Here is a 24,553-nt window from a genome sequence, read left to right on the forward strand (position 1 = left end):
TTTTTATTAATACACATATTTTGACACCAGGTTTGAGGGTCAGTAAATATTGACAATTTCATTTTTGACTGTTCTTTTAAAGGGATAGTTCAGCCAAACTGAAGGAGCATCTGAAAATGCTGTCATTGTCATTGTACAAATACATTCACATATTTATGTACTTAATAATACCCTGCTGGTATACTAAACTGGTATAGTTAAAGTCTGATAAATTGGAACAACTAATTTTGTACTTAATGCACTTTAATTGTGTGAAAGTAGTGCTGAAGTCCAACTAAAGATATACTGAAGTATATTTGCTTGTGCTAATTTGCTTGTGCTATTATTCAAAGATCATACAATCCTCATCAATAAAGACAGCTTAATATTAAGAAATGCGCATTGTACACAAGTGATACTCCAATATCTGTAAGTCTCGAGCGATATGATTTGAACTACACTTAGTATGAAATAAATGTATTTTAAATATATTACTTCTTTACTAGAGTCTCTCTGATGTTCATCAGCTGTTGGAAATGTGAACAAATGGCATCTGAGGAATTTTACGCAGCTGATAAAGGTTAAAAGCATTATTATTCTTCTCTCAGCCTGTATTTGTTCTGTATTTTCTCTCTGTTTTCTGTGCCCACCACTCTCCTTTCATTCCTCTATTCTGGATTCACTCCCTACTCATTCCTCTATACTCCCTCTCTCTCTCCCTGCTGGCAGTCATTCCTCAGTTATGACTCAGTTGCTAAGTCTGACCTCTTAAAGATACACGCGTCTTTATTTAAATCAGATATGTTGACAGCTTTGAGACAACTAAGAGACACACATATGAGCACCATCAAACTGATTTAGAAAGCACAAAAAAAGTCACGTTAGTGTGACCGCATGTTCCCAGAATAATCCCTGGCTTCTGTGTGCAGGAATCCACACGGCTACTGTAATCCAGTGTTTACACTGTCCACTTTGTCCATTACTCATAATAGTTCACTCAGAGGGGTAGAGGTTTTTGTGTTGATCTTTTCAAAGGCTGCTCTGAGATGATTCATCAGAAACATTTATATGGCCAAAAACATTCACTTGGTTCCTTCCTTTGTTAAAATAGCCTTTGTGTTGGTGGTGCTTCCTTAGTCAGGCAACACAATTTAGGGTGAGTTAACCAAACAAAACAAATTATAAATATGAAACATGTAATTCACACGTAAGTCATCCTGCACTGTGATATATGATAAGAGACTTTTTTGTCTGAGGTTGGAATGTTTTGACTCAGGGACCTAGCAACCACCCAGAACACCCTTGCAACCACATAGTAATGCTTTAAACACACTCAAAACACCCTAGCAACCACATAGTAACACTCAAAAGACTGTAGTAACTGCACAGCTATACCCTAGCAACCACCCAGAACACCCTTGCAACCACATTGCAATATTTTAAAAACACTCATAACACCCTAGCAACCACATACCAGACTCTTTAAAACACCCAGAACACCCTAGCAACCACATACCAGACTCTTTAAAACACCCAAAATACCCTAGCAACCACATTGCAATACTTTAAAACACGCAGAACACCCTAGCAACCACACACCAGACTATTTAAAACACCCAAAACACCCTAGCAACCACATACCAGACTCTTTAAAACACCCAAAACACCCTAGCAACCACACACCATACTCTTTAAAACACCCAGAACACCCTAGCAACCACATTGCAATACTTTAAAACACTCAGAACACCCTAGCAACCACATACCAGACTCTTTAAAACACCCAGAACACCCTAGTAAAACACAGAACAACCTAGCAACCACATACCAGACTCTTTAAAACACTCAGAACACCCTAGCAACCACATATCAGACTCTTTAAAACACTCAGAACACCCTGGCAACCACATTGCAATACTTTAAAAATTTAAACATGCCTGACACCTTTGAATTGTGGTTGTGACGACTGTCTGCTGTCAGTTGTAATGTTACCCATAATGCTCTCTCACCACTATAAGAAGACCTCTTTGTTCCCTTATTGTGGCGCAGCAGCCCAGTATCCCGGTGAGCACCACGATGGTCCCCGCACCAATCAGGATGAAGGCCGCGGCCGAGTAGGTGCTGGAGGACAGAAGGCTGATGTAGTCGCTTTTATCCACCAGAGTCCATATTCCCACTGCCATCACAGCGCCACCTGCCAGCTGGGAGGATGAGGTACAGTCATAAAACTGGCTCTTTCTGAAGCAGAATTTACTAAACTTATTGATGTTGTTAAATTTGATGCTTTACAGTGAATTCATTCATCCTTAGAAAGGAAAACAGAGGATATTTCTTTTCAAATACATTTAAACAACAATAGCTTAAACCAAGCTATGATTAACTAAAACAAAAACTATTCAAAATTGTTTTTGGTAATTGAACTTTATATATATGCACGATATTGGATTTTTGCCGATATCCGATATGCCGATATTTTTCTACTCATTTTTGACGGTAGCTGATGCCGATACCGATATATTTCCTTTTGTTTGGAAACAACACCAAGTCTCTCCTGTGCAGAAATTATAAGAAAATAATTTTTAATTTTGGTTAGTTTTTAACAAGAACTTGTTTGTTAGAATTAAATAAACAATAATGAAGTTATTTTATAAAGCTTTGAAAATAACTATAAATAAACTATATTCAGTCACTGATTTTTTTTTTTCCAGAAAGATGCAGTGGTAACCTTAAAATTTTATTTTAAGATTTAACATTTGTAAAAAGTCTAAAGCAAAAGAGTTGTAAAAATTCAGAAAATCTTTTAGAGCTCATAATTTGTTTAAAATATATAACATATTGCACATTAATGAATAAATCAGTACATATAAAATTATTAAAGTGTCATGTTTGTGATTTGTTGTTGTTGTTGTTGTTGTTGTTAAATGAAGTTGAAGTAGGACATTTACTAAAACTGAAATAAAACATTAATTAAAGAGAATTATTAAAATACTATTAAATATGACAAGCACATAACAGAATTAATAAATGAAATAAACTTAAAATATAAAAATAAAAGCTCATTATTAATAGATATAAGTAAATATAGTATATAATATATTATTTAATATAATAATATATAATTAATTTATTAATTATACTATCAATAAATGCTTTAGTGGTATATAAATAATAATAATAACACTGCTATTGAGTCGGTTTTCTATGGTCAAGCTGGTCTGGTTAGGTTATCTGTCAGCTGTTCAGTTTGAGACAGCAACTGGCTGACCAGATAAACACCAGGGGCCAGTTGCATACACTGCTTAGACTAGTCTTAAAAAGTTAGTTATATAATTTTGTTTCTTCAAGACTGGTCATTAACTTTCTAAATTCAGTTACAAAATGGTAGATTGGTCTACTTTGAATCTGAAAAGTAAGACTGGTTATCTCTTGGTTAACTGCTAGTTGGTCAAACTAGTTCTTAAAACACAGTCCTAACATAGTGGCTATGTTTATGCAACCGGCCCCACTTTGGCCTTTTTTGGAAGACCACATAAAACTAGCCTAAACTGGTTTATTGTTCATTCAGCTAGTATAGGCTAGTTATACCAGCTAATTGAACAGGAAACCACTTTAGGCTAGTTTTAGCTATTTTCTCAACAGATCCTCAGACTAAACAAGATCAAACCAAAGTACAAACTCACCCAAAAGAAAAGACTGAAGATGAACAGAAGGTATTTGAGGCATATTGTCCCACAGGTATTGGTTTTATCCTCAGCATCTGCCATCCTGAAACGGTAATAGATTTTACAAACTCTTTCAAGATGGCATCCACTTGACAGGTCTGAGAAAAACCATGAATCCAGCTTAACATCCCCCGAGAGGCTGGTCTTTATCTACTACAGGCCGTTTGGACAGAACTAACCCTTCCTTTACACAGAATTTAAAACAATGTGACCGAACTGACATTTGTGAGGCCAAGTTCAGTGAATTACGGCTGTTGGGTGAAGCACATGTGCAGGACTTATTTCATCCTAAAATCATATTGTTAGATTTTGGTTTCCCGCAATCTTCATTCCTGCTGCTAATGTTTACTGAAGTTGGTTCTCATGTGATGTAATATAATGCAAGGAAATATTACCTTGGGTAAAATAACATAGCTTCTGATTTATAACGTTGTTTGCTGCTTAAGAGCTTATTTGAGAGCGCATAAGGTGTATAATACTGCAATATATAATAATATATAATATATATGCAAAAACAATATTGTAAAATATTATTTACATTTAAAATAACTTTTGTGTTTTTTTTATTGCTGTTATGCAAAGCTGAATTTTCAGCATCATTACTCCAGTCTTCAGTCACATGATCCTTCAGAAATCATTCTTAATTCATTTAAACCTATTTCAAAATAAAAACTTAAGTTCAGTTGCTGCCTTCAATTGTTAAGTATAATCAACTTGGTTGTCATTTCTGCTTAAATTACATTAAACTGACTTAAAAATTCAAGTTGAATTTCATGTAACTCATAAAAAGGTTTGAATTTGCTCAACTTAATTTGATGAGTGTAAGTAATGTAAAAACTTAAGTTGCCATGACTTACTGATTACATCATTTTTACAGTGAAGAAACATTTCTTATTAAAGCAGTTGTGCTGCTTCGTATTTTTATGGAAACTATGCTACATTTTTTCATTATTTTTTGATATTTTTTGAAAAATAACAGCATTTATGTGAAATAGAAATATTTTATAACATTATAAATATCTTTACTGTCAGTTTTGATTCATCTAATGTATACTTATTGAAAAAAAGCAGTACTTTTTCTCTCTCTCTCTCTCTCAAAAAAAAAAAAAAAAAATCTTACTGACCTAAACTTTTGAACAGTAGTGTAAATATTACAAATATTTTTCTATATAACAATTTTTTTTTTTTTTTTTTTTTTTGGGTGAAATAGAATAGTAGTATACTGACAGTATGAAGTTAGTGAATTCTTACTCTGAGTAAATAAACGTGTGCAGTTCATTTCAGGGGTGGGTGTGGATGCGGGCCTCTGTCCAGGAAACTGTTTTTAGTCAGAATTATGCTCTCTCTCTCTCTCTCTCTGTCCTATACTACAGCAACAGGATGAGTGACTCACAGAGAGAGAGAAACTTTTACTACTGTAACCTCACCCAGCCGCCTCCATGAGTAGATATATAACTCCAGCCGCCTGACTAACACCAACACGTCTGCCGTGTGGGAAACAGACGCCACCAAGACACTAAGGCTTGTGTTTTTACACCTGTCTGTTTTGGGGCATGCTGCTGACAGCAAATAAATAGCAAATTATATTCTTTTATTCTATTATATAGGCCTATAACCAGTGTTGGGGAGTAATTAATGACATGTAACGGAACTAATTTAATTACAAAATAATGTAATTGTAATCAGTTACAGTTACTGAGAAAAAATGTGTAATTAAATTAGAGTTACTTATGAAAATGTTAACAATTACAAAGGAAGCTACATCTCATTTTTTTTTTTTCATATGCACCCACATACAGATTTAATAGATTTTTGCTCTAAAATATGAGACACCAATGTTTCAAGAGTTTAAGACACGGAATAGAACACATGTTTATTTTATTTCCTATTTGGGTTTCTGTATATGATTGATTAAAAAAAAAAAAAAATGTTTATTTGCTTAAACCTACAGTATAATATAATATATTATTCTGTAGGTTTAAGGAAATAAACCATTTATTTTTTGCTAATAAATTTGTTTTGGGGAGCCACATTTATCTGAATGGAGAGTCTGGTCACCATAGGAATAAATTATTCAGATTTTTCAAAGCATCATGTGTGTCTCATATACTGTACATGTCACGGGCTGAACTGTGTTCATGTCTTCTGGTTCATTTTAAATCTGTCACACCTCAGCATCTGAAGAATCTGAGGAATTTATTACAGATCCTGTTACCTGCAACTGTATCAAACTACAAGACTCTAATTATAAAGCGCATCATTAGAGTAGCCTAAGTTAAGTAATTAAGTTTTAACAAATATTATGAAAACGTTTATGGCGCTTCTAATGAAAGTCTTCAACACGACAATGACAAAAATATAAAATAACAGTAGGTTACTTTGGCTAAAAATTGCGTTTGAGGACAAAAGTGTAATTTATTTTTATTCATAAACTCATAAATCACACCATATTAAAAACGCTGCCCACTTATGACCTGCAAACGAACGATTTCAAAAGAATAATAAAAGTTCTTGTTTGAAATCTCGCACTCACCTGAAGGACGTGATTGAATGAATATCCCGTTGAAGGTCGTATTTTATTTTATTTTTAATTATGTTTGAGAGTCCGCTTTTACTCCAGGGGTCTGTCTTTGCCCTTCTGTCCGCGTTTGTTGTGGGCACTGCTCTCGTGCACGCGCGTCAGGGGGCTTCTGTATTCTAGGGAGCGCGCAGCGCGTTCACGCCATGTAATAACACAAAGCGCCGAGAGACGGCGCTGTAGAACAAACAACATTTATTGCTCCAGTCCCAAAAACAAATAACTGATAGAGTGTTTATTTACAATATTTACAAAGAAAACAGTTCATGCAAACATAACTTTTAATTTTGTGTTCCCAAAAATGGCATTTTATGGTCCAAGTCCACAAATTAATACTAATAATTATTATGAAAATACTCATGCAGGCATTACTTTCTAACATTAGACTGATGATGATAAATGTATTTGAGTATAAAAAGTGTACCACACATATAGTGTTGTGTAACAGATCGCCAGTTGGAGTGTGTAGTAATGTTAAAATGATCATAGCACTGTTCCTGATACTGTTTTATAACTTTTTACCTTGCTGAAAATGGTTATCAATTTAGCTGATGTTCAGAGGTGGACTCTATATCCACTTCGAATCCTTTAGCTTATGAATATTCATAGGTTGTTTGTAAATTCTTTGAGCGTCAAGTGACCTAATTAATATTCATGAGTCAAGTCGTCGCTGAATTCTGAAGTGATGCTCCAATTATTTGCAGCAGCGCCCTCTGTTGGCAGAGACGTCCAGACGGAGCACAGACTCGCACTGCTTGTCCTCCTGTGAGGCAAGTAACCTGAGACATAGAGAAAAAATAAAATAACAAAACAAAATCTGCATCCTACATGTTTTCTATTTGAATTGCTACTTCAGCAATAAACAAAGACTCTTTTATTTTATCATTTTACTCTATTATATTATTTACTGCATTGGAAAAAGACATTTCACTTGTGATCGCTGAATATGAAATATCTTTAATCCAGTTTTACACCTGGTCAGGTGGGTCATGGCCTCCTCCACCTGCTGTCCACTCTTAGCACTGCATTCATAGAACTCAGCCTGGTACTGCTGTCAAGACACACAACATCAAAACTCTTTATACAAACACCAACACATGCAAATGACTGAGATCAGTCGGAAACGATGATCACCTCCGCCAGCCTGCGGCCTTGTGCTCTTGTCACCTCCCTCCTGTCTGCAGCCACCAGGTCTGTTTTATTGCCTAGCAACATCAGACACGCCCCCTCAGCCATCTTTTCCTGCCAGTCACACACACACACACACACACACACACACACAGAATGATACTCAGTCTAATCCCATAAACCAATCACAGGGTCACACACAGTCAACATAAACAGATTAAGGCACATGCTAAATACACTCTCTTACTAATTTCACTGTAAACCTTCAATCAAAGCCACACACTGATGTGTATGCAAAGCAGTGTAAGCACACCTTTTGCATACAAATGTTGCCATACTATGTAACCAGTCCAAGCAGTTTGTATCCGCACCTGTGAGGTTTTACCCTAGTTTTATTTGTTTATTTATTTAATTTTGGCCTGTTCGTGAATACTCACTATTGAGGAAAATAGAATATTCACTGAGAAAAATAAAATTTTTTTAAAAAACAAGATTTGTGATGTTAGCCAAAAAGGAAATCTTGTTAAATTGTTAAACAATAATATATATTATATACACAATTATATATATATATATATATATATACACACACACACACACACACACACACACACCATCTGTGATGTTACAATATTTTTTTATTATATGAAGTTTTATTTCATAAAAATATGCAAATATAAATAAATACATATTTATATATAAATTATAAAATAATATATATATTAAACATTTAAAAAAAAAAAAACAGGAACAGGTATTTAGACAGGAATAAAATAACACAAAGGCAATTCAAGCTGGTTTATATAATGTTAAAGGTTAATGCTCGTCCAAAGTGGTCTACCGACTTTAACCAGTTTACAAAGATGCTCAAGCAGGTTGAAACTAAATCAACTAACGATGGCTTTAACTAACAATGGGTTATCTTAGTGACCATAAACATTCAGAGTAGACTAGCTAGAAATCATAAATAACTGATACTGATTTGGATTTTCCGACAGGGTTCAGACTATTATTTTTCTTTCACCTTGAAATACTGAAGACATTTCCTCTTGCAGAAGGTAAACTGAATATTTAATCAAATTAGACTGACCTGCACCTGATCCAACCAATGGCGGACAGCCGTGAATGACGGCTCATGCGTGATGTCATACATAGCGATGATTCCGTCTGCTCTGCGAAAGTACTGCTGCGTGACGCTGTGGAACCTGATGAGGGCGACAGGAGATCTTTGGAGATTTAAAGCAGCTGTAGATTAGTTTTTTAACCTTGAAACATCAGTTTAAAATCATTCTGATGGCACACTGAAGTTTCTTTCCAAACGTCTGTATGTAAAGTTTGGTGAGCGGGTACGAAATTCCGCGAAAATTTTGGATTGTTTTACAACAGCAACAAATGCTTGTGTACAGCCAAAGACTGTCTCTGGGCTCATCCCTTCAAAGGGTTTACCCTCCAGAGTGAGAGCTTTGAAGGGTGTAGGACAGTGGTGCTCAACCACATTCCTGGAGGAACCCCAACACTGAACATTTTGCATGTCTCTTTTGTCTGACACACCCATTTCAAGTCTGTGAGTCTCTACTAATAAGCAGGTGACCTGAATCAGGTGTGTTTGATTAAGGAAATATGCAAAATGGCAGTAGGCTTGTTTGAGATGCGCCTCGCCTGGCCTGAAATGTAGGTGAGAGTAGGCAGCTGCAGTGAGGGGAGGAGTGAAATAAGAGCAGTCAAGACAACAGTTCTGCCCTCTCGAAGTGGAACAGATACATACGAGATCAAAAGCGGATATCGCGTTATTCTCACTCATATGCTGTGCTGCTGATAAACATGATATAATTTCAGTTCTGTTGCTTTTATATGAATATAAATATGATGAACAAGACACTCAAAGTGCTTGCTATTTAATTCCATATGAAAGGCATATTTATCATTCATTTTTACTTTAATACAAACATGTATTTTAGATTTTTATAGAAATATGACAACAATCACATATCTCACAGAGATCACGCTGTCATAGTGTTTGGGAATATTCATGCATAATTTAGATACATAATCACATGAAATCAGATTTAAAAAATAAAAATTTTTAGAAGAGAAGTCAGCATCACGGTTGTCTGAACCAATGAGCATTAAGCTGTGTCGTTTCCCATCATGCTTTTGATCAGCGCAGTCGGTGGAAAGCAACTGCACGCGACTGCTCAATCCGACACAGCCGCCTCGCCGTCGCAGGAGTTTTTTGGCACACGTCAGCAAGACATCAGAGCACGGCGGACGTAACTCGGACACTTTTCTAACCGGCATGCACCGGTGATCGGTTCTGCGCAGATTTTGCTCATCTCAAACAAGCCTAGTGGTTCTCAAACCTGTCCTGGGGACCCCCAACCACAACATATTTTGTATGTCTCCCTCATTTAACACACCTGATTCAACTCATCAGCTCATTAGTAGAATCTGCAAGACTTGAATTGGGTGTGGCCTATGAGAGAGACATACAAAATATGTGGTAGCTGGGGGTCCCCAAGAGTAGGGGGACCAAACAACTGTTTCTTGAAGTGCCCTACACGGAGGCACCGTCATCATGGAAAGAATAAGTGTAAAAGATCATGGGGGGACTGAAGTGTCCATCAGTTGTACTCTTTGAAATCCTTCATTCCGAAGGGCCCTTTGAAGTGGCCAGTTTTGAGCACTTCGGTTTGGAACCGAATAAATATGGTGGCCATGATTGTTTTCACCATAGATATAGATTCCCATTCGACTGCTCCAAGCACGTGGATGCGTCTGCCATCTTGGAACGGTCAGTTTGACGTCATTCACCATACTATGGCTGTGCAGGATTATGGCATCTTCTTATATTCACTGGTTAGTATGGTGAATGATGTCAAGTTGACCATTACAATATGGCGGACGGCTTATGTGTAGTGGCCCATAGAAACAGTCGCTAATGAAGCATCTACGTATATCTATGGTTTTCACTCCAAAGTGCCCTTCAGAGGGCGATATATCCTATCTGGAACGCACCGTAAAACTGCATCCCAAATAACTCACTATACACTACCACTTATATGAACTTTTCAGTGTGAGCACACTACTCACACTATTTGTACTACAAAACATCATAGAATACTGCATAAGTAAGCGATTTGAGATGCACCTATAGAAATACAAAGACAGTTCACTCCTATACTGGGAGAAACTGCAACGTGCAATATGGTGGGATAGTCCCGCCTTCTAAATGAAAGAGCCAATCGCTGATTGGTAAAGTCATTGTGTCACTGCAGCAGCCGTTAGAAGCTCTGGTTCCCATAGAAACCTGAGGCTAGTCCAGCCAATGTGCATGCGCAGTCATAAGCGTGTTGGAGCTACGCATTCGCATTGGCTGGTCTAGCCTGTAAAATAAGCTTTTTAAACGCTGTTTGAGCATAAGAAACAACATTCATGGGGCAGTGCATTTCAGATTTGGTTGCTGATTTGAAAATTTTAATTTAATTGCGAGTTCATCGAGCAGTTTTTGAGATTTCAGGATTCCCCCATTCATTTAGATAGGACTTGGTCTTGTTTGAGCTGCCCGGAGGCGTTGCAAATATGGCCACCGAGTGAACAGACTTTCCTTGAAAGGGACTTTCCACTGCAATTTCGACAGTGAATTCCTCTCTTTTACTTCTAGGGGGATCCAAAGGAAATATACAAAACTACATACAGTTGCTTTTAATAACCTCATCTTGCATTGTAGATTATGTAAATCAGTCTGTTGGTTCTATTAAACCATTTTTGGGACATCTGACCTCTCCTGCCCTGCGGTGTCCCACAGTTGCAGAGCGACTGGTGTTGAATCAAGCATCACACTCCTGACCTGAAAATCCATTCCTGTCAATCAATCATCACATGACATGTCAGCACACTAAAGGAATTAAGTTAAGCAAGAGCATAAAATGTCTAGCGTCTCTCACCCACAGTTGAGGCCAAGTTATTGGGGAAGTGGCCGCTGCAGTAGTGATGGATGAACGAGCTCTTTCCTACTGCAGAGTTCCCCAAAAACACCACCTTAAACACACGCTGCAGGTCATGCAATGCGCTCTGGAGGAGAAAGAAGAAGGAAGGGTTTTTCTGGAAAGCCACATCAAGCAGGTAAATATTTGATTTGCTATTAAAATCAAGAATTAATGAGCTCAACATTGTTTGTTGTGTTTGGAAGTGACAGAAAGTGTCATCTACTGCTATTTGCATCCAAGACACAGCCATACAGAGAGTAATAAGCAGTTATGACATTGTATTTTACAGTAAAAACACAAGTACCATGGTTTTCTCTGACTGGCAGGTAGTTTTGTCTTCTCTTTCTTCAGCTATAGAGAGTCTTTTCGGACTTGAATCTGTTAGCGAGCTGTCTGAATCCTCAGACTCGTCATTTGGGTTTTCCATCAACTGCCTTTAAAAGGAATTAAATTATTTTAATTTTTTAAAAAAAAGTTAAATAATTCAAAATCTTTGAATTGCCCTCTATCATTGCTCAAAAAATCCTGCTAAAAACTGGTCCAAGTTGGTCTAGATGGTTAACTAGACTAGTGAACCTGGTTTCTGGAACCTAGTAGACCAACTTGGACCAGCAATAAACCAGGCTTATTATCGATAAGTAAAGATCAAATTGAAACTAAAACTATAAAAAATCTGTTGCTTAAAATAACTGTTAACTGAAATATTGAAAAACATTAAACTTATTTTAGTTCAGTTAGTTGCCAAGGCAGCATTTCTCATTTTATTTAAGTACTTAAAGTACTAAAATAACTAAAACTAAAACAGAAATAAAAATTGATAAGAACTAGACACTTTAAAATAATAATCATAATAATTAATAAGATTTAAAACTAAAATAGTTATATCAATGATACTAAAATAACAATAATAACAATAACAATAAAATGTGTGAGAGCTGTTTTCATTAGCAGGAATGGAAAACTGGAAACATATGAAGAGTTCATTTGCAAAAACAGATAACTCTGTTTTTAAAAATGTTCAAAAATCATGGGTTTTTTTGTCCTGCATTCCAATTAATATTAATCAAACTGCAGTTTGGTTGTTGATAACACAATAAAAACATGATTTAAGAAAATGTATAAAAACAGAGTTATCTGCTTTTGCAAATAAACTCTTCATATATTTTTTAAGATGCTAAATAACATTTTGCAGCATTGGGAAAGACAAATGATCTGGAAAATAATCCCAGTATTCACTAAAGGTTGTGACTCGGAATTGTAATTAATGTGTATAATTGCAACTGCAATTATGGCAAGAGCTATACCATGTTTCAAAATGCACATCTTATACATGTATGTCCATATATGTCTTTTTATAGAGTGTCTTGTGCATTAATATAGCATGTATAAGGTTTAGTTAGATACCCACCTTTTTGCTGATTTCCTTGGTGGAAAATAGTTCCCCAGTATAGATTCCTTCCTCGGCAAAGGGTTCTTCATTTGAGCTGTCTGAGGAACAGTTGATGAGATATGAAAGAAATTTTAGCTTAATCTTTAATGCAGATTGTTTAAAATGAAAATTGAGAAAATGTAATGTCTAGTTTATTTAGTAAAAAAATATATGCATATTGGTCTCCCAGAGCAGTAACTGATGCAAAACTGATGGGTTCAGGTGATGCACTTGATTAAATGTTTGCAATGCTTTTATATATCTAAAATTATTTTTTTATGTAAAATGTGTGACATGGGTTGACACAGTGTTTTGAAACGACAGCACTTGTGTATGTGTATGCAAGTAAAACACCCAAAATGATGACATGAATCAAGATAAATAAACTTTTTTATTGTTTACTGTCTGACAACATATCCATTTGTTCAACTTTAAATCTTAACATAATCTACATTTTGTTCATTTTGCGTCAATCAGAGACCAAACACATAAACTGTCATTGGACAGAACTGCTCATTTCAAAAGAAACTACCAAACAAAACTGTACTAAATTACAAGTACAAAAAGTTAAAAATATGAAATAAGATAAGAGTTAATGAGGTAAAGTGCCATATATTTCAAGGCACTGAAATGTAATTGGTAAATTAAGTGACATATATGTTATTTTTCTTTTTTTTTTCTGACTGGCTTTCTTTGTAAAAAATAAAATAAAATAAATAAAAAATGAGGGGAATGAAGTGATTAAGGCTCTTCTTAAACAGAAATAACCATTATCTTGGAATCACACTCGTTTCTGTAACAGACCGAACAAGGAACAATCTTTCTCCTAATGTGACTCATTTCACTGGCGCACATTGGCTAAATTCCATATTCACAGTTTCAAATGTTCCACACAAGGTCTTTCATTGAGTTTCCTTCAAGTCATTAGTTTTTGTTCCTCTTGGAGGCTGACGAACGGAACAAGGCTCTCCCGAGAATAAACTAACCAGAGCTGCACCTGGAAAATGTGAATATTCCAGAAGAGTGCATGGCTGGCGTCATCCACAACATTTCAAATTCTCGAGGTAACATGGGCTCGCAGAAGCCATAGGAATACATCCAGATGAATGTATCTGTTCGCATTTAGCTGCACATTCTGCAGGTATGCATTGTGGGTTATGTTACATGGGCAAAAGGCAGGGTTAATACGGGTAAATAGAGCGCACCCATGGCGAGAAGGCGTGAACACAGCGGCATGGTGGGTAAGGAGTGGGAGACATGAAGGGTTTTTTTTGACTAACCATCTTCTGTGTCTGATGGGCATCTTTATCATCCCGAAGACGCTTGTTCATGTCTCTACAAAAGAGAAAGTGAGAGATTTCCAGTTACATTTTAAGATAAAGCTCCTCCTCACAGGGCTTTTCTGAGCGTTGGAATATAGATATCAAACCTCGTTATCAATGAGATGGGCTAATGACTGATCAAACATCTTAAACCTCCAGCGGTTTTGATTGGTCTATTCTTATAGTCTTATATTTCAGATAAGAGCGATACACACATGCCTACATTTGAACACTCATCATACTACATACTAAAGGTGTGACCATTTCAGTTGGATTGCCCTACCGGAGAAGATCCAGCTGTCTCATGAGGCTTTCCCGTTCTTTCTGCATGTTTTGGGACACTTTCAGGACTTCTCTGTAATGAGAAACAGTCGGACATGAAAAATGCACAAGCATATCATCAGGAAACAGCAGCTTATGTTTCTTTGTTCTTTACTTTTCATCATTAGATTCCTAAAACTGAAGGCTCTTTTGGTTCCATGAAGAACTTTTAACATTCATGGAATCTTTACATTCTACAAAAAGTTCTTTATAGTGGAAAAAGGTTCTTTGAATTTTTTTTTAAATGTTCTTCACACAAAGAAAAAAATGGTTCTTTTAAGAGCGGTTCACTGAAAGGTTCTTTGAGGAACCAAAGTGCTTCATCGATTGCATTCCTGCAAACCCCTTTTGGAGTGTAGTAGTAATACTAGTAATGCAAACAATGCATTTTCACAAGTAAAGCTCAAAGCCCACCTCTCTTTGCCCCTCTGCTGTTGTTTGATGGTGTTCTGTAGTTGTTGTAGTTGGCTCAGAGCATGCTGGAGCTCCTCTCGGCTCTGGTCCAGTTGGTCCTGCAGCTGCTGGTTGATGTTCTGCAGTCGGCGGTTCTCCCCGCGAGTGTCAGTCTGATCAGTGCTTAGATTGTTGATCTTGCTCTCCAACTACACACACACACACACACACACACAGGTGGGGTGAGAGAGAGCCTCCTGCTGGTTTAATAATTCAGACGTGTGGTCGAGTGAATGATAAGTCTGTACCTCTCTCTGTTTGGTGAGTGTGAACTCAAGTTCTTGTTCTCGCATCCTCAGTTCTTGCAGTAGCTGCTCTTTCTTGTCTCCTTGCCTCATGCTGTCCTTCATCACAGAGCAGACCAACATCACACCATCATCATCAAAATATCACCATCATCAGTATCATCACAATCATAATCACCATGAGCAATGTTACCACCATAATCTATATAATCATAATCACCATGAATTATATAATTACTAACAGCATATTCACCACTGATATCATAATCACAAGGAGCAAAAATATTATTCATCACCGCAATATTATCACCATAACGATCATAATCACCAGGAAAAATATTATCCTCACCATCATAAATATCGTCACCATTACTATCACAATCACCATGAACTATATGATTACCATCATTATAATAACCACCATGAACAATATCATAATTTCCTCTAATACTAGGACTGTTTTCTAATAAAAAATAAGTGCGTGTGTGTTTGTGTGCATATTTACCAGAGCTTGTCGTTTCTCTCTTTCTTCTTTTAACTGACTCTCCATGTCTTCATACATGGACCGAACCACTCGGTCATGATCTTCCTCTCTCCTGCAGGACATTTCAACTCTCAGCAGTCAGCACATTTCATTTATCTCAAGACATGTTTATTTTACAACAGATAAAAGAATGCAATGAAGGCTGACCTGTACAGTGCCTGTTCTAAATTCTCTCTCTCTTTGAGTGCATCCTGAAGATGAGACACAGTGTAGGAAAGAACCTCTTCCAAAACACCCAGCAGCTCAGGTTTGTCCCTCTGGAGCTCAAACCACAGAGTACACAGCTCCCACTGACTAACACACGAGCAAAAGAATAAAATCATCTTTAAAACAAAAGCTCATATAAACTTTGTGTAAAGTGCTATAGCGGAAAAAGCAGGGTTTGGCAGATGTAGCCCATAAACATTAACTTAAATGCATACAATAACAGTATGCTGGCGTTGTCAAGCCAATATTGATCTAAACATCTATCAGACATGCACAGCTTTCTCACTATCTTATCTGTTACACAGTGGTGACCATAGCTGTGTATATTTACTCACTCTTTGAAGAGTTTATCAGCTCCCAGCTCCATGAGGATGTGTGTGAATCGGATCTCCATCGGCTCTACTCTCTCCTCTCCGACCATCTCTCCCTCTCCGCTCCTCGCTCTCTCCTCCGGCCCAGAGCCAACAAGCTCTCCTAATTTAGACAGAGAGAGAGAGAGAGATTTTAATTTAGGCATATATCATAATGCATACTATACATAGTATACTATAGCCTACTGCATACTACTTTAAAAAAAAAAAATACTATGTGAAATGATACGAAATGTGTAATAAAACATTTCAACACATGAAATCGCTATGTTGTATGTTTAATGCAGCAAGTGGTATCCAGTTATAAATCTATTAATATCATTTTCAGTAATTCAAACATTGCTGAAATAAAATATAAATATTAGCCAAAAAAAAAAAAAAAAAGTACATGTAAATTAGAATTAGAAATGCAATTAGAAATAAGAATTGTTTTGGTAACTAACTGAAATAAATAAGTTGAAGTTGAACTAAAATTACTGAAACTACATTATAAACTAGCATTATACAAAAAACTAATAAAAATGACAAAAGCACAATAAAATTGTAAAAACTTTCAAATATAAAAATAAAATGAAATTATTAATAAATTATCTTGAAATAAATACTATAATAGCATATAAATAATAATAAAAAACACTGGTTATTAATTTTATTCTTTTATCATGTATATTTTTAATTCAAAATTAAACATTTTAATTAGAACTTTTTACACACTTTTTATTTTTCATAAAACGTTTATTCACACCTTTATGATTTTATCTATATAAACACGACTAAGCATTTTTATATAACAAACTTCATACACTTTTATTTTCTCATTTTAATACACACTAACCTAGGCCCGTGTGGAACTCAAGGGGTGTGAGGTAACCATTTCTGTCTCTGTCCAAACTCTCAAACACTGATTCCAACTGCTCAGGAGACAGAGGAAGCTCTTGCTGAAGCCACTGGTGGATTTAAACACGATAAGACACATTAAACACATCCCTAGTATAAAGAAATGATATAACATAGACTTACGCCACCACCCCGTCCAGGCTCACCTGCATGTCTCTCTTCGTGATGAATCCTTTCCCCTCTTTATCACACAGCTCAAAGAGCTCTTTAGCTTTGCTCATTCTGTCCTGTCTGTCTGAGTCAGGAGAGGTTGCATCGTTTGACGAGTGTAACCTTGCCGTCCGACTCGGCAAGGGGGTCCGCAGTCTGGAGCGGGGCGACATCTGACCACTGCCTGTCCCCTCCAGCACCACCCCGTCCTTCAACCAGCTAGACATAACTGCAGAAAGAGAGCAGCCGGACAGGAATAAAAATAACCAGCTGGTAAGAAAATGTCGCTAATGTGGTCAAACCAGGTTAAACAATGATAAGAAAAAAAAAAGCTTGATGCTAGAAATTTGTTGTTAGAACATTAACTTTGCATTCATTAATATTACTGCACTTCAACTGTGATTTAGTTAAACACTGACTTTATTTAATCGGTCAAAGTCAGCTTTATTGATGGAAAATGCTGAGGGCATTTGAAATATCCTGCTTCTTACATATCCACAAATAATCATTAACCAGGATGTTAAACAGTTCTTCAAACAGGTGCTATGTTTTCTGACCTGAGACGCTCAATATTACCTGGCTGTAATTCCCCCGCACTAATGCCATATCGCAATAACATCTGTTTGTACTGATATTATGTAGCAGTTGTGATCACATGATGGTTTTGTGATTTTACAGGGAAGCTAAAGAAAACAGAACTACTCCTTCAGTAAATGTCCAGCCTGCTTGAGTGACCTGTTCCACGTCTGCAATAGCACAGAGAAACTCGACTGATATGGGCCAATAATACGGATATATAGGGAGCCAATGGTTGATATAGGTCAATAAAATGCGTTTACAATATCTATCTTTTTATCCATTACCATATGTTCAGTATCTCACAGAAGTGAGTACACCCCTCACATTTTTGTAAATATTTTATTATATCTTTTCATGTGACAACACTGAAGAAATTACACTTTGCTACAAGGTAAAGTAGTGAGTGTACAGCTTGTATAACAGTGTAAATTTGCTGTCCCCTCAAAATAACTCAACACACAGCCATTAATGTCTAAACCGCTGGCCACAAAAGTGAGTACACCCCTAAGTGAAAATGTCCAAATTGGGCCCAAAGTGTCAATATTTTGTGTGGCCACCATTATTTTCCAGCACTGCCTTAACCCTCTTGGGCATGGAGTTCACCAGAGCTTCACAGGTCGCCACTGGAGTCCTCTTCCACTCATCACGGAGCTGGTGGATGTTAGAGACCTTGCGCTCCTCCACCTTCCGTTTGAGGATGCCTCACAGATGCTCAATAGGGTTTAGGTCTGGAGACATGCTTGGCCAGTCCATCAACCTTTACCCTCAGCTTCTTTAGCAAGGTTGAGGAGTCGTTATCATGTTGGAATACTGCCCTGCGGCTCAGTCTCCGAAGGGAGGGGATCATGCTCTGCTTCAGTATGTCACAGTACATGTTGGCATTCATGGTTCCCTCAATGAACTGTAGCTCCCCAGTCCTGGCAGCACTCATGCAGCCCCAGACCATGACACTCCCACCACCATGCTTGACTGTAGGCAAGTCACACTTGTCTTTGTACTCCTCACCTGGTTGCCGCCACACACGCTTGGTCTCATCAGACCGCAGGACATGGTTCCAGTAATCCATGTCCTTAGTCTGTTTGTCTTCAGCAAACTGTTTGTGGGCTTTCTTGTGCATCATCTTTAGAAGAGGCTTCCCTCTGGGATGACAGTCATGCAGACCAATTTGATGCAGTGTGTGGCGTATGGTCTGAGCGCTGACAGGCTGACCCCCACCCTTCAACCTCTACAGCAATGCTGGCACTGGCAGCACTTATACGTCTATTTCCCAAACACAACCTCTGGATATGACGCTGAGCAAGTGCACTCAACTTCTTTGGTCGACCATGGCGAGGCCTGTTCTGAGTGGAACCTGTCCTGTTAAACCGCTGCTGTCTTGGCCACCGTGCTGCAGCTCAGTTTCAGGGTCTTGGCAATCTTCTTATAGCCTACGCCATCTTTATGTAGAGCAACAATTCTTTTTTTCAGATCCTCAGAGAGTTCTTTGCCATGAGGTGCCATGTTGAACTTCCAGTGACCAGTATGAGAGGGTGAGAGCGATAACACCAAATTTAACACACCTGCTCCCCATTCACACCTGAGACCTTGTAACACTAACGAGTCACATGACACCGGGGAGAGAAAATGGCTAATTGGGCCCAATTTGGACATTTTCACTTAGGGGTGTACTCACTTTTGTGGCCAGCGGTTTAGACATTAATGGCTGTGTGTTGAGTTATTTTGAGGGGACAGCAAATTTACACTGTTACACAAGCTGTACACTCACTACTTTATATTGTAGCAAAGTGTCATTTCTTCAGTGTTGACGCATGAAAAGATATAATAAAATATTTACAAAAATGTGAGGGGTGTACTCACTTCTGTGAGATACTGTATACATATTGTATAGTTTTTGAACAATAAGAGTTTTAATGTTTTTAAAAGAAGTCTCTTTTGCTCATCAAGCCTGCATTTATTTGATCCAAAATAGAGCAAAAGCAGTAAAATTGTGAAATATTTGTACTGTTTAAAATGACTGCATTCTATTTGAATATATTTTAAAATGTAATTTATTCCTGTGATTTCAAAGCTGAATTTTTAGCATCATTACTCCAGTCTTCAGTGTCACAAGATCATTCAGAAATCATTCTGATATTCTGATTTGCTGCTCAAAAAAACATTTATTATTATTATTATTATTGTTGAAAACAGCTGAGAATATTTTTTTTCAGGTTTCTTTGATGAATAGAAAGTTCAGAAGAACAGCATTTACCTAAAACAGAAATCTTTTGTAACATTATAAATGTCTATCGTCACATCAATTTGATGCATCCTTGTTAAATAAAAGTATTAATTTCTATAATTACCCCCCGCCCACCTTTTTTTGAAAGGTATAGTGTATAAATGTTACAAAAGTATTTTTTTTATTATTCAGAGAAATCCTGAACTTTGGCTCTTTCTATTCTGTTTTAAATATTGATAGTAATAATAATAATAAATGTTTCTTGAACAGCAAATCAGCATATTAGAATGATTTCTAAAGGATCATGTGACACTGAAGACTGGAATAATGATGCTGAAAATTCAAGATTTGATCACAGGAATAAATTACATTTTAAAATATATTCCAATAGAATGCAGTTATTTTAAATAGTAAAAACATTTCACAATATTACTGCTTTTGCTGTATTTTGGATCAAATAAATGCAGGCTTGGTGAGCAGAAGAGAATTCTTTAAAAAAAAAACATTAAAAACATACTGTTCAAAAACCTTTGACTGGTAGTGTATACACACACACACACACACACACACACACACTACAGCATTTATTAATATTTTTAATTTCCTTTCTTCAGTTTAATTTTTGTTTACATTAAATATTAACAATTTCTAATAGTTGTAGTTAACATTAACAACACTATATAACCAGTTAATTTTATTTTCTATTTAGCTTTTTATTTTTATTTCCATTTTAGTTTTAGTAATTGTTGTATTTCAGTTAGTTTACGCAAAGTTTTGTTAACGATTTTTAATAGTTGTAGTTAACAATAACAACACTATACTGTATATAGTTTAATGACAGCAAGGCTAGATGTGCATTAAAATGTTACACAGTCAATCTGCCTCAACGATGTGTTGGTCAATCCCTAATCGATTCACACAAATACGAGGCCCTATAACATGGTTAATGATTTGATCAAATGCAAAAGTCCACAGCTATGTGAAAAATTGTTACATAATCAGCAGGCTGGTGGGAAATATGGCAGTATCAAAGCACATGGGAATTTCGCAAGGACAGACAGATGTGGCATTAAGATTTATTCTTAGGCTTAAGGACACTCCCTCTCATGACATGAACAAATACGTCCACCAGCAACTGATGGTCATCTGTGAAATTATAATAACATTTACTCATATAGAAATCAGGTAACTATCCAAACAAGGCAGCGCACACATACACGTCACAATATCATTTCTCTTCAACTTCTTTGGCTTTCTGGATATCTCCAGGATATGAACTGCAAACAGGATGAAGTCATGTGACAGGACTGTGTGTGTGTGTGTGTGTGTGTGTGTACGCGCATGTAGAAAGGGAGTGTGTGCAAAAACAAAGTGAAATGCAAATAAAGACTTTAGCTCGGTTTACATAGACAGCATTCAGAGCACTTACTCATAATCACGAGTTTGTGCCAGCCATGCGGATGAGGGCAGGACGCAGGGGAAATACCTCCATACTAAATGACCACAGGTCATATGAAACATAAAATATTTGCCTAATGAATTAATGGTTTGGCTTGTGGTTGGAACAATAGCTCCAAGTGATTGTGACTGATTTGAATCAATAATATCGGGAAAGCAATATGCTCAGATCATATAAAATTGTAGAGAAGATAAAACAGGTGCCACGGCCCTGCAGAGGACACAATCACAAGGGCCCCAACAGTTAAATAAAACTTATGCAATTACATGAAGGAATTCTTTGGTTGGTTGAACCTTATTACAATGCACGCTAAAAAAAAATGGTGCTATATAGCATTAAAAGTGGTTTTTGGCTCGTAATCATAGGGGAACCACTTTTGGTGCTATATAGCACCATATCTTTAAAGGTGCTATACAGCACCTTTGTCAAATGGTGCTAACCATAAGAGGTGCCATATTGCGTTGTATTTCTTCAACAAAAATGGTGCTAAACAGCACCAACAGTGGTTCTTTGGCTCGTAAAGAACCTTTAAAGGGGCTTAACAGGTTCTTTGTACGGCAGTGGTGATATATAGCACCTTAATCACCCCAAAGAACCACTGAAGAACCATACAGGAGCTTAACTGTATGGTAGCGGTGCTATATAGCCCCTCAGTCATGCCGAAGAACCACTGAAGCACCAAGATTTGGTGCTATACAGCACCAAAAGTGGTTCCCCTATGATTATGAGCCAAAGAACCACTTTTAGTGCTATATAGCACCATTTTTTTTAGAGTGTATACATACAGCCACAAAATATTTGGACACTTAAAGCAACTGTAAGTTTGCAAGTTGTTTACCTTAAAATATCAAGTACACTCTAAAAAATACTGGGTTAAATACAACCCAGCGCTGGGTAAAATGTGGACAAACCCAGCGATTGAGTTGTTTTGGCCCAGCGGTTGGGTTAAACATTTTACCCAACTGTTGGTTGAAAACAACGCAATCGCTGGGTTTGTCCATATTTTACTCAGCGCTGGGTTGTATTTACACTTTTCAGAGTGTAAGTTTCAGAATCATTCTGATGGTGCACTGACTTCTAATAAGCCAAATGGCTTCTGGTTTCCCCCCCAGTTTCCTTCCCAAACATCTATTCAACATGTAATTGTTAGCGGGTACGAAATCCCGTGAAAAGGGCGGATCGCTTTACAGCAGCATCAAATGTGCGTTTACAGCCAATTTCGCTTTCATGGAAAATCTGTTCACTCAGCAGCCATGTTTGCTTTTGTTTCTTATGCTCAAATAGCTATTCCATGACAGATAAGTCAATGCACATGTGCAGTCTTAAGTCATAAATGTTTTTATGGCAACCGGAGCTTCTTTTATTTAGAAGACGGGATTTATTCCACCATATTGCGGTTGCTGTTTTCAGTTGCGGTTTTTCCATTCATAAGTACAATAAGACACCGTCTTATATCAAACAATTTTGGTACAGTGATCCAATGTAATTATGATAGTAATATATTTAAGACAGTGAGTTTCATCACTTGCTTAACTGTAGGGGGCTGCAATGTCGCAAAAATACATAAAACTACATACAGTTGCTTTAAGTGACACTCGAAGTCATTGCATTGTCTGTATTTGGAATACAAAATGTTTTGTTTTCATTTTTCAACACATTTGTCAAATGTTCTGCTTGAGAAGTGAGCGTGCATCATAGGCTATAGGAGACATTCTGACAAATTGTTATTTGCAATGACATTTTGACCTAAATCATAATGAAAAAAAAGTGCCAGTGTTTTAACACAAAACATTCATGTTGATTTCATAATTCGAGTTATGTGTGAATACCAAAATATATGGGCATGGCATATTTACACCTGCAATAAAGCCATAGAGGAATTGCAACACTCAAGGTCAAATAAACTTCCCGAGCTTTGCTACAATTACACACGAAAATCACCTGAGAGATAAAGCCTGACAGCCATATGTCAACTTCAGACAAGAAAGCATACAGTTTACACGTGTTTTGTGCTCTGTGTTAGAGGAAATCAAACATAACTATCATAAATAAAGTATTTTATTTGCGCCCACTTTTAATAAATCAAACTGAAGGAAAAAAAAAAAACAAGCCTGTCAGGAAAAGTTAAATCATTCATTTGTCAAGATGAAACTGCAAACCCATAAACACTCAGATATGCTCAAGAACATATGTGCAAAGACCCACTTCATCTACTTCTCATAATACATTTTCATTTAATATTTCACAATATTGTCTACAGAATGGATTTGGACGCAAAATAGACATGAACTTTATACATAAAAGTATGTGGTGGGATCAGTGGTGTTGGTAGGTTTTACCATGGTACATTTAATATGCATACCACCATCATATACCATGGTGTTTAAAAGGTGTCCACAAACATGGTAAAACCATGGTACTCAAGGAGATGAAGGGCATGCAATTTAGACTAAGTTTTTAGTAGACATCGTCTATCACTTCAGATCTCATGCATAATTTAAAACATATGTCAGCACTGTTCAATTTAAGACAAACCGTACGTACATAAAACAGGCGTTAAACTGAATAGCTACATAATCAATTAAAATGTGATTCAAATAAATAAATAAATAAAGAAACAGAACATACCAGACCTGTGATGCGATGTTGCTCAGGTGTGTATCGTGTCACCTGTGAACGGCAGGTGTTTTATATGCTAGAGTTCATCCAGCAGCGGGCAGCAGAGAAACAAGAGCCCCAGAATACCGTAATTCTTATAAGAAATCCTCTTAAGGCTCTCAAAATTGTCTTGGAGGCTTCACTCTGTCCCCCCAATTTCAAAACAGAACTGCGTTTATGAAATAAAAATTTTCTTTAACGTTACCTTGTGAAAAATGTTTTACAATTCCAAAGAATTAATAACAGTAACGGTAAGTTACATCGATAAAGATACACACATAAATACACACTAAAATAAACAAAC

General features: G+C 36.7%; 3 protein-coding genes across 7 annotated transcripts in view; all 3 read right to left on the minus strand.

Annotated features, from left to right (window-relative positions):
* Window positions 1–6,389, minus strand: part of cd151 (CD151 molecule) — a 10,766-nt gene extending 4,377 nt beyond the window's left edge. For both annotated transcript variants that reach the window (XM_058766785.1, XM_058766784.1), the window contains exons 1-3: window positions 6,235–6,389; window positions 3,660–3,744; window positions 1,989–2,180 (exon numbers count right to left, since the gene is read on the minus strand). In XM_058766785.1, the coding sequence (XP_058622768.1) occupies window positions 1,989–2,180; window positions 3,660–3,743 (276 nt within the window). In that variant the 5' untranslated portion in view covers window position 3,744; window positions 6,235–6,389. The remainder of the gene's footprint in view (window positions 1–1,988; window positions 2,181–3,659; window positions 3,745–6,234) is intronic.
* A 110-nt stretch (window positions 6,390–6,499) lies between these two features.
* On the minus strand, window positions 6,500–12,876 carry LOC131533895 (ras-related protein Rab-13-like). 2 transcript variants are annotated; one of them, XM_058766346.1, is made up of 8 exons: window positions 12,802–12,876; window positions 11,698–11,827; window positions 11,352–11,478; window positions 11,187–11,268; window positions 8,498–8,612; window positions 7,414–7,521; window positions 7,254–7,327; window positions 6,500–7,058 (listed from the first exon to the last, which is right to left on the minus strand). In XM_058766346.1, exons 1-8 carry the CDS (start codon window positions 12,870–12,872, stop codon window positions 6,974–6,976), a joined length of 792 nt encoding a protein of 263 aa, XP_058622329.1. In that variant the 5' UTR covers window positions 12,873–12,876; the 3' UTR covers window positions 6,500–6,973. The 2 variants fall into 2 exon arrangements, with proteins under 2 accessions (XP_058622329.1, XP_058622328.1); XM_058766345.1 differs by having other exon boundaries at window positions 7,254–7,330.
* Window positions 12,877–13,200: 324 nt separating this feature from the next.
* On the minus strand, window positions 13,201–24,354 carry LOC131533894 (EF-hand calcium-binding domain-containing protein 4A). 3 transcript variants are annotated; one of them, XM_058766342.1, is made up of 10 exons: window positions 24,220–24,354; window positions 17,329–17,561; window positions 17,121–17,232; window positions 16,250–16,388; window positions 15,855–16,001; window positions 15,669–15,759; window positions 15,167–15,262; window positions 14,880–15,067; window positions 14,428–14,499; window positions 13,201–14,157 (listed from the first exon to the last, which is right to left on the minus strand). In XM_058766342.1, exons 2-10 carry the CDS (start codon window positions 17,557–17,559, stop codon window positions 14,004–14,006), a joined length of 1,230 nt encoding a protein of 409 aa, XP_058622325.1. In that variant the 5' UTR covers window positions 17,560–17,561; window positions 24,220–24,354; the 3' UTR covers window positions 13,201–14,003. The 3 variants fall into 3 exon arrangements, with proteins under 3 accessions (XP_058622325.1, XP_058622327.1, XP_058622326.1); XM_058766344.1 differs by having other exon boundaries at window positions 24,225–24,325; XM_058766343.1 differs by lacking the exon at window positions 24,220–24,354 and having other exon boundaries at window positions 17,329–18,182.
* Window positions 24,355–24,553: the final 199 nt, after the last annotated feature.

This window comes from Onychostoma macrolepis, chromosome 25 (genome assembly GCF_012432095.1).
Source record: "Onychostoma macrolepis isolate SWU-2019 chromosome 25, ASM1243209v1, whole genome shotgun sequence".
NCBI classification, from domain to species: Eukaryota; Metazoa; Chordata; class Actinopteri; order Cypriniformes; family Cyprinidae; genus Onychostoma; species Onychostoma macrolepis.